Consider the following 12,324-nt stretch of genomic DNA (forward strand, 5'->3'; position numbering starts at 1 on the left):
CAAAGGACAGCCCTTAAAATTTACAAAACTTCTGACCTCAAGCAGAAAAAATATATACTTGTGTTATTTCCTCCTGGATGAGTGTGGGACAGAGAGAATGAGTGTTTAAATGGGATGAGGAGAGTGGAAATGGGAGGGAGTATCCTCCCCATCTCACACACACACACACACACACACACACACACACACACACACTGAACTCCATCACTACAATCACAACCACCACTTCCCTCCAAGTGTTAGCTGAGAGCAGATGTAGGAAGATTGGGAAGGGACCGGTGTGTTTGTTTCCTGAGTTGCTGAAGAGGAGTCAGGGAAGCCCCACAGAACTCTGCGTCCCAGGGACTGTGGAAGAGGTTGGGGCGGAGCCTGGAGTGGGGCTTGGGAAGCTGCTGTCACTTTTATGAGTCCGCAGCCCACAGTGAGAGTATCTCTGCTGCCAGACGACCGCGGAGGCTGGGCGCAGGGCCCCCGCCTCTCGCTCACCGCGCGGCAGCCGCGGCGGCGGCAGCGGAGCCTCGCCCACTCCAATCCGCACCCTCTCCATCCTTAGCTGTTAGAGAACAGCAGCACCTGGCACGTTCCTAGAGGACCCAGGGAGCAGAAAGCGAAAGGGAGCTGGCGCGGGGGGACTGCACAGGCAGCATGCGCCCGCCGGGAGCAGCCTCGGCGCCCAAGGTCTGAGGCTGCAGCCCCCGTTCGCCATTGTGAGCCGCCGGGGGAGCCAGCCGGCGCCACCGTTCCCCCGTGTCCCCGTCCACGCCGCGATGGGGCACCTGCCCGCGAGGACGCGCGGCGGCCGCCGCCTCCTGCCTCTGCTCTGGCTCTTTGTGCTGCTCAAGGTAGGGTACCCCCTCCCCCAGCCGCCGCGGTCCTGCCTGCGCCCGCGCTCCGGCGCCCTCGCTCTGTAGCGGGGGAGCGGCGCGTCCCGGGTCGCGATGGCCGGGCTGCTGGCAGCGCCCCCGGTGCACGCTTTGTTGTCCTTGCGTTTACGTGTTCTCCGCGGGCTTCAGGGATGGGGTGGAAGGAGAGGGAAGTTTGCTGCCTCCGGCTTTCCCCCTTTGTGCTCTTGTACCGCCGCCGGCATGCGCATCAAAGGTGGGCTTGTCGGATGGTGCTTCCTCCGACAAAATGAGATCACTTTCCCTTCTGGTCGCTACTGCACCCCGGTGCTGCTTAACCTTTTCTCCCTCCCCCAACGGAATGAGCGGAGGCTTTGCCTTAATTTACCTTCTGCTGGAATTATACACCGGGGGCCGAGCCTCAAATGGACTGCCGGGGCTGGGTCGTGTGCATGGTTTTCTTTGACTAAGGGATGTCAGCTTGAGCCTGGAGAGGACTCCCCTTCCCAAGTCCTCATCTCCAACCTGAGAATACCCTTTACAAAGTCTAGACTTTCCCCCGCTATATTTACAGAGGATGCTACCTCTAAATTTCAATGGCAGACATCTGTATAATTAACTTTTTCGTGTCTTCTTTGGAATGTCCTGCTTCAGGGTTTAACTCTGAGAAAAATAGACAAGGACTGCTTAAAAACAAAAACAAAATACCCCTAGTTTGACAACTATACGGTGCATAATTTTTTTTAAAGAAATTTAAGCTAGATGTCTTTGGAGAAATGTCATGAAGTAATTGTCTATCACTCGTGTCTTCCGTGTGTCTACTTTAGTTCTGTTATTAGTCCTTTTTCCGGCAAAGCAAACTCAAGTACGTCGACAGGTGACCGGGAGCTATCCTTTCAGCACCACAGTGATATCTACCTTAGAAATGGACGAAACATTAAAGGATGCAAATGTCTTCTTATCAGTCACTTCTTGCTCATATGCACCCTTAATCGGGAATGTCTGACAAGGAGATAGTGGAACAGAGCCAACGGATTGAGAACAGCATCAGTTTTAAATATTCCATATGTTCATTATCTTAATGGAAAATAGGAAAAATAGTTTCCTGAAGAACCAGCAGCAGAGTGCCTAAATACGATTCTAATAATGTATTTAATATGTTTTTACGTTTTCTGAAGCTATCAACAATAATATTATTTAAAATCTGATAAATAATAAGCTTGGTCATATATTTTCACTCTAAGAGGTTGCTCTTTAAGCAGACACCACAAATGTGTACGTTTTATGAACATACACAAACTATGAAGTTTTCTATTAATTTTTCTATGTGTCATATTCTGTCATAACTATATGTCTATGCAACACTTTTCATGAATGCAAAGTGAGAAATTGAACAACCACACATTTTACTATGTATCAGCTAGGACTTACACATATGACATCTGATCCAAACCCAACCTTTGGCACTACTTCAGGTTTCTATTTGAACTCTTCATAGTGAGTGAGAATTTCAGAAATGGTCAAATGATGGGCTTGGGAGTATGGGTAGAGTGCCATAAAAAATGTAAAAATTTGTAGCGAAAGTTCTAATCAAAACTTGATATCAGACTGAGAAATTGCAGTCAGTAATGGCATAGACTGTAATAGATGTTCACCCTGTTCTACACAATAGGTGTTTTCCTGCACATTTGCAGTTTAGTGTCAATTATGATAAACTGCATCGCACAGTAAATACATTAATAAAGCTGGCCTTTTAGTAAATATTGTAATGAGACAAGTAATTTTGTAAAGCAAGTCTTTACTCTTTATTTTATGTAAATGCAATATTTTATGTCAAATGGATATAAAGTATACCAAAAGAAATATATATATATATATAGCCTTCATATAGGTACACTGAATACCCACCATGTGTGCCAGTCAGTCTTCCAGGTATTTCACACATGCTATTTCATTCACTTATTTTGTTACAGTTGACAAGAGATGTTCAGAGTGGTAAACTGGGCACATAGAGTAATGCATTTACATTTTGGAAATAGTATATTACATGGTAAATTGGGTTCATAGTATAATCTTTCCATAATTTGGAGATGCTTTTGCATTCAAGGTCCTGAATAAGTGTCAGTAAAACAGACTTAACATGCAGGTGGTGATAGAAACATAACATTCCATTATTAAATAACAAGTTGTCGATTGAATATCAGTGATAAAATCTAAAAAGGTCTATCTGTGCTAAGTCAGAAAGAAACCATTTCCCCAGCCCTCCCCCCAAATCTCTGTAGTTCTCATTATGTCAGACTTCATACTCTGTATGAAGTATCCTCCACATGAGAGTGAAAATCCCTTAAAGCCATAAAGTTAGAGAAACTCAAATATGAGGCTTGATTTGTAGTTTTATCTTTTCCACAAATCAGAAACAAGCAGCTGGACATAAGTGGTGGGAAAGTCTGAAATTTTGAATCTGTAAGATTGGCTATAACCAGTTTCATGGAGGTAGCCTGAAGGTGCCTGGCTAAGGAAGCCTTCGTGCATTGTTCCCTATCCATGACTTAATGATGGGCACATTTAATCAGTCATCGCCAATTGTTTAAATCATCCACTTTATGTTATGAAGCTAATAGCTGCATAATTGATGTTTCATAAGCACAATGTTGGTTATGAAAATTTCTACTTTCATATCAATATTGATGGTATATTTCTATTTCTAAAAACAGGAAACAAAAGAACTCTGTTATCAAGTATACTGGGAGCCTACCAATCTCAAAGTCTTCTACCCACATGTGAATGTAAATCGAGTAGTATTTATTGGAGTATTATTTATTTATTTAATCACCAGATAAATACTACTTCATTTAGATTTTCCCTCTCATACATCTTCCCATAATTTTAGCAAAAACAATGTAACTTCTCTCACCTATCCTATCTTTGCTACACCTCTCCTTGAAAATTGCTTCCTATATCAGTTCACTCGACATCAGTATTTTGTCAACAAAGAGGCAAGTTGTAGCATATGACATCGTAGGAGTTTAGATTCTGCCTTCCCTGAAACGGTGCTCATTAGCAGTGAACTGGAAGGTTTCCCTAAACTCACAGGCTTGGCCAGAATCCTTCTTTCTTTCTGAACCTCCTCTTTATATTTCCTTCCATTTCTGCTCTTACGCGATACATAATCAAGGAACATTAAATTTGAAAGGGGCTCGGGCTTCCCTGGTGGCGCAGTGGTTGAGAGTCCGCCTGCCGATGCAGGGGACGCGGGTTCGTTCCCCGGTCCGGGAAGATCCCACATGCCGCGGAGCGGCTGGGCCCGTGAGCCATGGCCGCTGAGCCTGCGCGTCCGGAGCCTGTGCTCCGCGACGGGAGAGGCCACAGCAGTGAGAGGTCCGCGTACCGCAAAAAAAAAAAAAAAAAAAAGATACCAAGTGTGCTGGTGGTGTCCATTCTCCTCCAGATCAGTCTACCTCCTTCTCCACCCTCAGCGCCAGGGAGCTTCCCTGTGAAGACTGCTTCTTCAGGATCCCTTGCCCTTTGGCCAGCAGTGAGTTTGACTAGTAGGAGGCACTAACAGAAGATTACTGGTAGGAGTCCACGCTGGCTGGACCCTGCTAGTCAATGGCTTCATCCCCTCTTTCGACCCTGTAGTCAGCTCCTCCTTCAAGGCCAAGTTCTGGCCAAGTTCCAGAAACAGCTTCCTCCCCTGGTCTCTTTAGGGTAATAGCTTCTCGCTGCTGTTCGTCCCTGGGTACTTTGTCATTCCTGTTTAGTATCACTACTCCTGCTCTCCACCTTAATTAACAGTCTCTTGATTAAACTCCACAGATTTCCCCTGAGTGTCCTGCTGGGACCTCCACTGCTGTAGTACATGATGAGGTTGGTGGAGGATCTTTTGAATGTGAAGTGCCTAAAAAAAGCAGGTACTTAGATATGAGTCTGATGTCTAGGGGAGAGGGCAGACCTGGAGATGTGAATGGGGATGTCCCAGCAGAGGGCAAAGGAGAGAAGAGCAATGGGCCAGGGTGGGGCCTGAGGAGCAAGTATCATTTACTAAGGAGCCTTAGAAGATGAAGAAGGAACAGCCAGAGAGGTGTAAGAATCAAGGAAAACCGAGGTCTAGGAAATTTCAGGTGAGAGGGATTGGCAAACTGCATCAAATGCAATGGAGAGGTACTATAAGCTAAAGTCTGGAAAATCTTTGGATTGGGAAATAAGTAGGCTGTTGGTCTCTCAGAGCTTGGCAGGGGTGGTATGCTTCTGGGAGCAGAAGAGTTGAGAACTGGCCTTTTGTTAAAAGGATCGGCGTCATTGGGTCAGAGAGACCTGATTTCAATCTCAGCTCTCTGGACTGTGCCTTTTACCAACAGCAGGATATGGGGGAAATTATTTCACCTCTCTGGGGTCCCTGTGGTGATTGGCTATGTTTATCTCAGAGGACGATTGTCAGGAATAAGTGAGATAATGACCATAACATATTTTAAACAGTGCCTAGAGTACAGTAAGCACTCAATAAGTGTTGTGTCCAAAAAGAAAAAGAGAAAGAAAGAAATAGGACAGTAAAAATAGCCCAAAGCAAAAGTCAAAGAAGAAGAACAATTAAAAATGTGTCTAGAGCAGCATCTTCCCAAGTGTACTCCATGGAACATTAGAGACTTAAAATGTTAACAGATATTATTAAAAATAAACACTTCTGTGCTGACATGAATTTGGGAAGTAATCTGTTTAACTTTGTTTAAACTAGTATTAATTCATTTATTATTATTTTTTGTACCAGGATTTCTTAGAACCTTCCCTATGTTAATATGCATTGTGCTTCCAGTAGGAAGATATAGTGTGTGGCATTTCCCAAGTTTGAGTGCAGAATTTTTTTCTAAAAATGATTCATGGGAATAGTGAATACACTTTAAGAAACAATATCTATATTTGTACACTAGACACTTCTTCTCTTTACCTCTCTCTTTCCTTAATGAGAAAAGTAACTTTAATGATAGGGGAAACATGCCAGTAAGATCAATCATAGTCTAAATCTCAGAATCTGAAGAATTTGCATGAAGGAGTGCAACAATTTCCAACTTCCTTTTCAAGGACTGATGTTCAACTCTCTTGGAAGAAAAAAATGTGTATATTTTCCTTATTTTATGGGTTGCGCTAACTCTGGGTTTGGTAACTGTACATACAAAAATTTCTTTGGCTTTTGACTGTTAAAAAGATAGAAAATTAATTTTAACACGATTTTTAAATATGATTGTCTTAATATATGACTTAAGAGAACAACATATTTTGTTCAGTGTATTTCATTGAATCATAAAACTATACTTTTCAAAGATCGTCTAGTTCAATACTTAAGCTGGTACTTAGATCTTGCCTCTAATATTACTGCCAATTGGTCATAAATGGTGAAATTACTATCAGCTGAGAGGTGGCTCTTCCACTTTTGGACAGTCATTTTGTTGTTTGGTTTGGTTTGCTGTTGAGATGAACTATTTCTGGTTGTATCTTTCACACATTACTTCTATCTCTGTTTCATTTTAGTATGACACTAGGTTGTGACTGCTCCTGCTTTCTTGCATGTTCTGAAGACCTGCTTGCCAACAGACTTGACAGGTTATAAAGATAAAATGTGAGAAGCTTGTCATCTCTCTGTCCTGTCCTCAACCCTCCATCATACTGCTTTAAGCTATTTACACCAGTCCAAGATTTCTGGCTGCTGTCCTTTCTTCTCTTTCATGGCCACAATAGCCAGTTGGGTAGAAGACGATTCTCATTCTTCCCAAAGGTGTTCTGTGATGAACCGTGGTAAGGGGCTGAGAGTGACAATCTCTGCTCAAAGGGTGGTTCCTTAAAATGTCTTTCCTGAACAGCCAATCTAAAAATCAACCCATCACTCAAATTTTACCACTTTTACCCAGGTTTATTTTCTTTAGAGAATGTATCATTCACTACATGGCATTATATTAGCTCTTTATTATTACTTAACTCCTCTATTGGAATGCTTGTAGGTTCCATGAAAGCAATGTCTTTATCCTTTTTGCTCACTGCTGTATCCCCAGCTGTTGGAAGAGTGCCCGGCGCAGGGTAGATGCTCAGTAAATATTTGTTGAATAAATGGATGAATATTGAATGAATACATAGGGTGAGAAAGGTCAAACGGGAGTTATGGGACAGACTCGAGACAGAGGAAAAACAGGTTGCAAGTGTGCAAGTTCAGGGAACAGAGACGATGCACAGTGAGATGAACTAGGAGAGAGGGTCCATTGGGCAGGCAGTGCTGAAGGAGAGAGTGTAGTCGCAACGGGGAGATAATCTCGAGATGCTGTTCTATTGGTCTTGTGGAGGTAGCAAAGGATTTATTACCACAAGTGAAAATAAAGTCTTTTAGACATCAAGATAAGGTTCCTCACACATTTTTTTTTCTTGCTATTGTATTGTCAGAATCAACCACTGGTAAATGGTGTGTCCTCAAGCAATGAATGGGTTCCCCTGTGTGGCAAATTCTCATCTGTAATGAAGTAAAAACAGCTTTTTTGATCACTTATTCTCTATTTTATTCATTGTGCATAAAATTTACTTTAACTTGTAAACAAAGTAGTTTTGGGGTTTTTCAAATCTAAAAATGTGTTCTTTTTTGGCTCTACAATTTGAGAATATCAAAAATAAAAATAATTTTTTACATAATGTTTTTTCTTTATTTTTCCCTCACAACGTATATTAATATACTCAGATTGGATCTAGACCTCTGAAGGCATTTCCAGAAACTCACATGACTGACTGAAGCTCAGATGATCATTGTTATTTTTCTTCAATCATTAAAACTTATGAGTCCCTTTATTCCTTAAAATGATATTTTTTCTTTTTTTAAATGCATATTGGTACCTCACAGAAATTTTTTTAATGGATTTCAGACAATGAATGTGCTTTCTTGTTTAAGATCCCAATAGGTAATTTTATATAGAAACAAATGATAATTTTCATACTCAGTTGAATACTAGATAATAGATATTTTATTATCCAAACATGGACAGACAGTTAAACAGGCTGATTAAATTAGTGTTGTAGTCATTAAAATGTTAGTATATATACACCAAAAATCTGGACTGTCAAGATTTTCAAATGACTAGAATACAAAAATGTATGCATGGAACAAGTACTATTACTTACACTATTTCGCTAGAGAGTTGAAAGGTATTACACTGTCTTGTAATATACTAACTTATACCCATAGTCTATTACTGTATTGGTAAAGTGTGGAAGTTTGAGTTAGTTGTAATTTTTTTCTCTATGACTTTAATTTTCTTTTTGTTTGTTGATAAATCAATATCTCCTATAGAGTCAAAAATACAGGAAAAATTGTGATCAGATTATTTGTACACTCACATAAATGGCTAAAAAGAGGTTTTCCCCTCCATGAATGTATAAGGAGAAGTGCACCTAAAGAGTATAAAAATAATATTAACAATTCTGCAATTAATAAATTATTATTTTTAAGTTTAACAATCTTCTTTTTTTAGTATCAAAACAAAATTTCTGGAAATCTCCAAGAACACATTTATATGAGTCTCTTTCTCTCTCTGTGTGGTGCATCAGAATTAGGCTAATTGTCATACATCATTCTTTGTCTCAGATAAACCAGGAATTTCCTATTTAAGTCAAGTTGGTGGTCCAGAAAATAGATAGTCTCGTAATATTGCTTTAGGATGTCGATTTATTTTGATGTTGTGCTGAAAACTAAAGTGTAATCCTAAAAATGAGAGTGTTCTTGACAAATTCCACAAAGTACAACCATCATTTTTACAATAAGGGCCAACAGCGTTACCATAAGAAATACCTTATTACTTGGATGTACTTAAAATTCCTAGATGTTATCTAGGAAGAAAAATTGACTTCTAAAGTTTCTGAATGTTAAGTTGATTAATAAGATGAATAATAAAAAGCCAAGAGAATTGTATAATGTCTGTAATGTATTATTAAACAGTGAGTCATTTGGTCCTCCTTAAAGGATTTTAGAAAAAGCTAGGTTATTATAGTGTTATTTACATATAAAGATAGTGATGGGATGTGGCCAAGTTTATTATGCATCATTATGGGGACTTTCTTCTGCAGTTTCCCCTAACTAAATTATACTTTTTAATTAGTCTTGCAGAAATAACTATAGGTCTCATTCAAAATGGATAGGTACTTGGGATTTTTAATATGAAGGTTCTGGTATTATCAAAACTGTGCTAAAATGATTGCAACAACTTAGAATTAAGCACTATGGACTTAATCTTGAAAACTTAGCTTATGTGCTTCTTTTTAATTAGGTAAAACTGTTAAATCTGCTGAAAGTCAGCCCCCCTTTAGAGGTGCTCCGGGTTCTTTCCTGTTGCCACATCTTTTTACTTATTTTTTGAAGGCTAATTGGAAACCTAATGAGACCCTTTCGATTAAAATTCTTGTTGCTATGCTGAGGCCTCCAATTAGCCTTTTCACCATGTGGTTTCTTGTGGTTCTGAAGTAGGGATTTCTTAATTTGAAATCTCAAAGTAAGTCTGAATCTGGCATGCATCACCAATCATAAGAATTTTATAATGGATTAAAAATTTGAAAACTAATACATGTTCACGTGGAAAATATATAAAATACAACAGGCAGAAAAGGAAGAAAGTAGCCATTCCTACATATTCAGTTCTAAAATAACTACCATCTGGGGGACATATCATTCCAAATTTTTTTCCTATGTCTGTATACTGGAGTGGGTATGTAAAAAAAAAAAATAGTATCAAATTGTCCCACTATTTTAGCATGCTCTTTTCACTTAAATGTGCTATGATAATTTTTTCAGAACCTGAGCATTTTCGGTCCTTTTCAATTTAGGAATTAAGCCAGGGGTCTGAGGTTCAATTATATTCAATTCCCAATTGTACTTTTACCAGTGAAGGACATAGGGGTGATCATAGGTATTGATTATGACCATGAAATGTTGGGGATCATCACCTACATGTATGCTTCCCATTAGTGTGATTACTTCAGAATTAGTCACATAGAAAAACTTCAGAGGCTATATGGACAGGCATTTATTTTCCATTTCTCCACAGCTAAATATAATGCATAATAAAACTTAAGACTATAGGCTCTGTAGTCAAAAAGGTACAGGACTGAATTTTGGCTGTGCTCTTCCAGCTGTGTGTCATTTGCTAGTGTGCCGGCCTCTTCACTGAAGACAGAAATTAGAGTGACTGCCCAGATCACCATTCCTCCAATGGCCAAATCTGCCATCTTCTCCAACACCTGCCATCCTTTGAGGAAAATTCCTTTTTAATCCTTATGGTTGGAAAGGATCCTACTTGACCTTAATACCCCGGACAGTGATCAGTCAAGGGGTGAACCCTGACCTAAGCTAAGCCCATTTGGGGACTGTACCTGACTACTGTCTTTGAGATTGGCATGTGATCTAAGCCAAACCTATCAGAATCCATCCCTGCAATTACTTCCAAGCTGGCAACAGTAGGAAAGAGTACTCTCCTCTCCAGTTGTGGAGCTATGACATGAGCTAAGACACAGGAGCTAAGTCATGAGCCTGAAAGCTGTCCCCAACCATAAAACTGAAACACAGGAAGGAACGTTTTCTAACAGAAAAGGAGGCAGCAGAAAAGTAGAGACTTCAGCAAGACTATCTTTCATTGCACAAACACTATCTCATTTCTCATACTCTAGAATCACTCCACTGATGCTCAGAGAGATTACAAAACAGCAATCTACAAAAATGCAATTCTATCATAGCCAAGCAGGCATAGCAATGCTTGGAATCTTTAAGAAATCTGAATCTTGTACACCTGAAACTAACACAACATTATAAATCAACTATATCTTCTACATCTTCTAATCAACTATTTTTTATCTTCAGTAAAAAAAATAAATCTGAATCAGAGTGATTATATAATTTATCATACCAACTGCGGCACTTCCAAGACTGAAGGGAATCATTATGCCAGGACAGCAGACATAAATCGGCCTGTTCTGGGAAAACCAGGACAGATGGTTACTCCTTCCTGAATATACTAACAAACATATTTGATGCAGTATGGAATCACTAGCTCCTCACCCATGTCACCCATCTCTGAAAACTTCTTCTCTAAACAAGATGATTTGGCTGTGTAAGAGGAATTGTAATTCTCTTCAGCAAAAAACTGAAGCTTGTGCAGGAATGTTTATAGTAGCTTTGTATTAACCAAACACTGAAAATAACCAAAATGCCCTTCAATAGGTGAATGGTTAAACAAAGAGTGGTATTTCTCTACCATGTGATATTACTCCTCAGCAACAAAAAGGAATGAATTATTGAAACACACAGCAACTTGAACGAACCACAAGAAAATTCTGCTGAGTGAAAAAAGCCAATCTCAAAACGTTTCATACTATCTAATTCCATTTATAAAATAGCCTAGAAACAACAAAATTATGGAGATGGAGAACAAATGGGTGGTCAGCAAGGATGAAGGATTACATGGGGTAGAGGAGAAGGTGTACCTGTCTGTGAAGGGGTGGCATGAGGGAGACTTGTGATAATGGAACAGTTGTGTATCTTGATGGTTGTGGTACTCACATGAAGTTATACTTGTGATCTAAGTGTGTAGATCTACACATACACACACACAGATGAGTGCATAGTCACTTGTGGAAGCTCAGTAAATTTTACGGATTGGACTGATGTCAATTTCATACTTTGGATATTTCCTTGTTTGGGATATTTTCTTGTTTGATATGCAAAATATCAACATTGAAAGAGGCAGGGTGAAAGGTGCATGGGACCTTCCTGTACATTTCTTTGCAACCTCCTATAAATCTATAATTTTCTCAAAGAAAAAGGTTAAAATAACTTTATTTAGTTTGTTTTATCTTCTTCTCTCTCTTTTATTTGTGCCTGGCCCTTGCTAAGTATTTTAACTGACTAACTGGCAGATATAGCCTCTTTCTGATGAGGACAGTCTCTGAAAGACAATAATTATACTTGCAAGGGAGAGTAAGGCTATCTAAGCAAATGTGAAAAAGAAAATCAGGAAAATACACAAGGACCTCAATAAAACTATTAGCTGCAAACTCAAATGCATTTCATTATGAGAAAGACTGCCTATTGAACTATGTTCTTACGAGATTTATCTATTGAATTCTGGAAAGGAGCAGATATTAAGGCATTCCCATACCACCAATGTTAACATTTTCATAACTCTTCAGAGAATCAGTTAAAAATGGAGTCGTGGAAATTACCATTTGGGGAAGTTAGGACAAAATACTTTGATTGATGAAGTAATGTCATTCTTCCGTTCTTTTAACAATTATTAAATAACATATCTGGAAATAATATAAATAAATTAGAATGAATTCGAAAGTTATAAGAGGAGTTTAGGCAGCTTGAGTAAAACAGGGGCGATGGATGGAGGATATGGGAAGGTGAATAGATGTTTAAGTATTTCAACCAGTGAATCCTCAAACATGTATGAAACTGGACATATAA

The 12,324-nt window shown here is 39.5% G+C and overlaps 1 protein-coding gene across 2 annotated transcripts in view; it reads left to right on the plus strand.

The window, feature by feature from the left end:
- Positions 1–767: 767 nt before the first annotated feature.
- PTPRO (protein tyrosine phosphatase receptor type O) overlaps positions 768–12,324 on the plus strand; it is a gene marked incomplete at both ends in the record, with an annotated part of 226,993 nt that continues 215,436 nt past the window's right edge. For both annotated transcript variants that reach the window (XM_082666758.1, XM_082666759.1), the window contains one exon: positions 768–842. In XM_082666758.1, the coding sequence (XP_082522884.1) occupies positions 768–842 (75 nt within the window). The remainder of the gene's footprint in view (positions 843–12,324) is intronic.

The sequence above is a fragment of the Grampus griseus genome (genome assembly GCF_964374135.1).
Source record: "Grampus griseus genome assembly, chromosome: 11".
NCBI classification, from domain to species: Eukaryota; Metazoa; Chordata; class Mammalia; order Artiodactyla; family Delphinidae; genus Grampus; species Grampus griseus.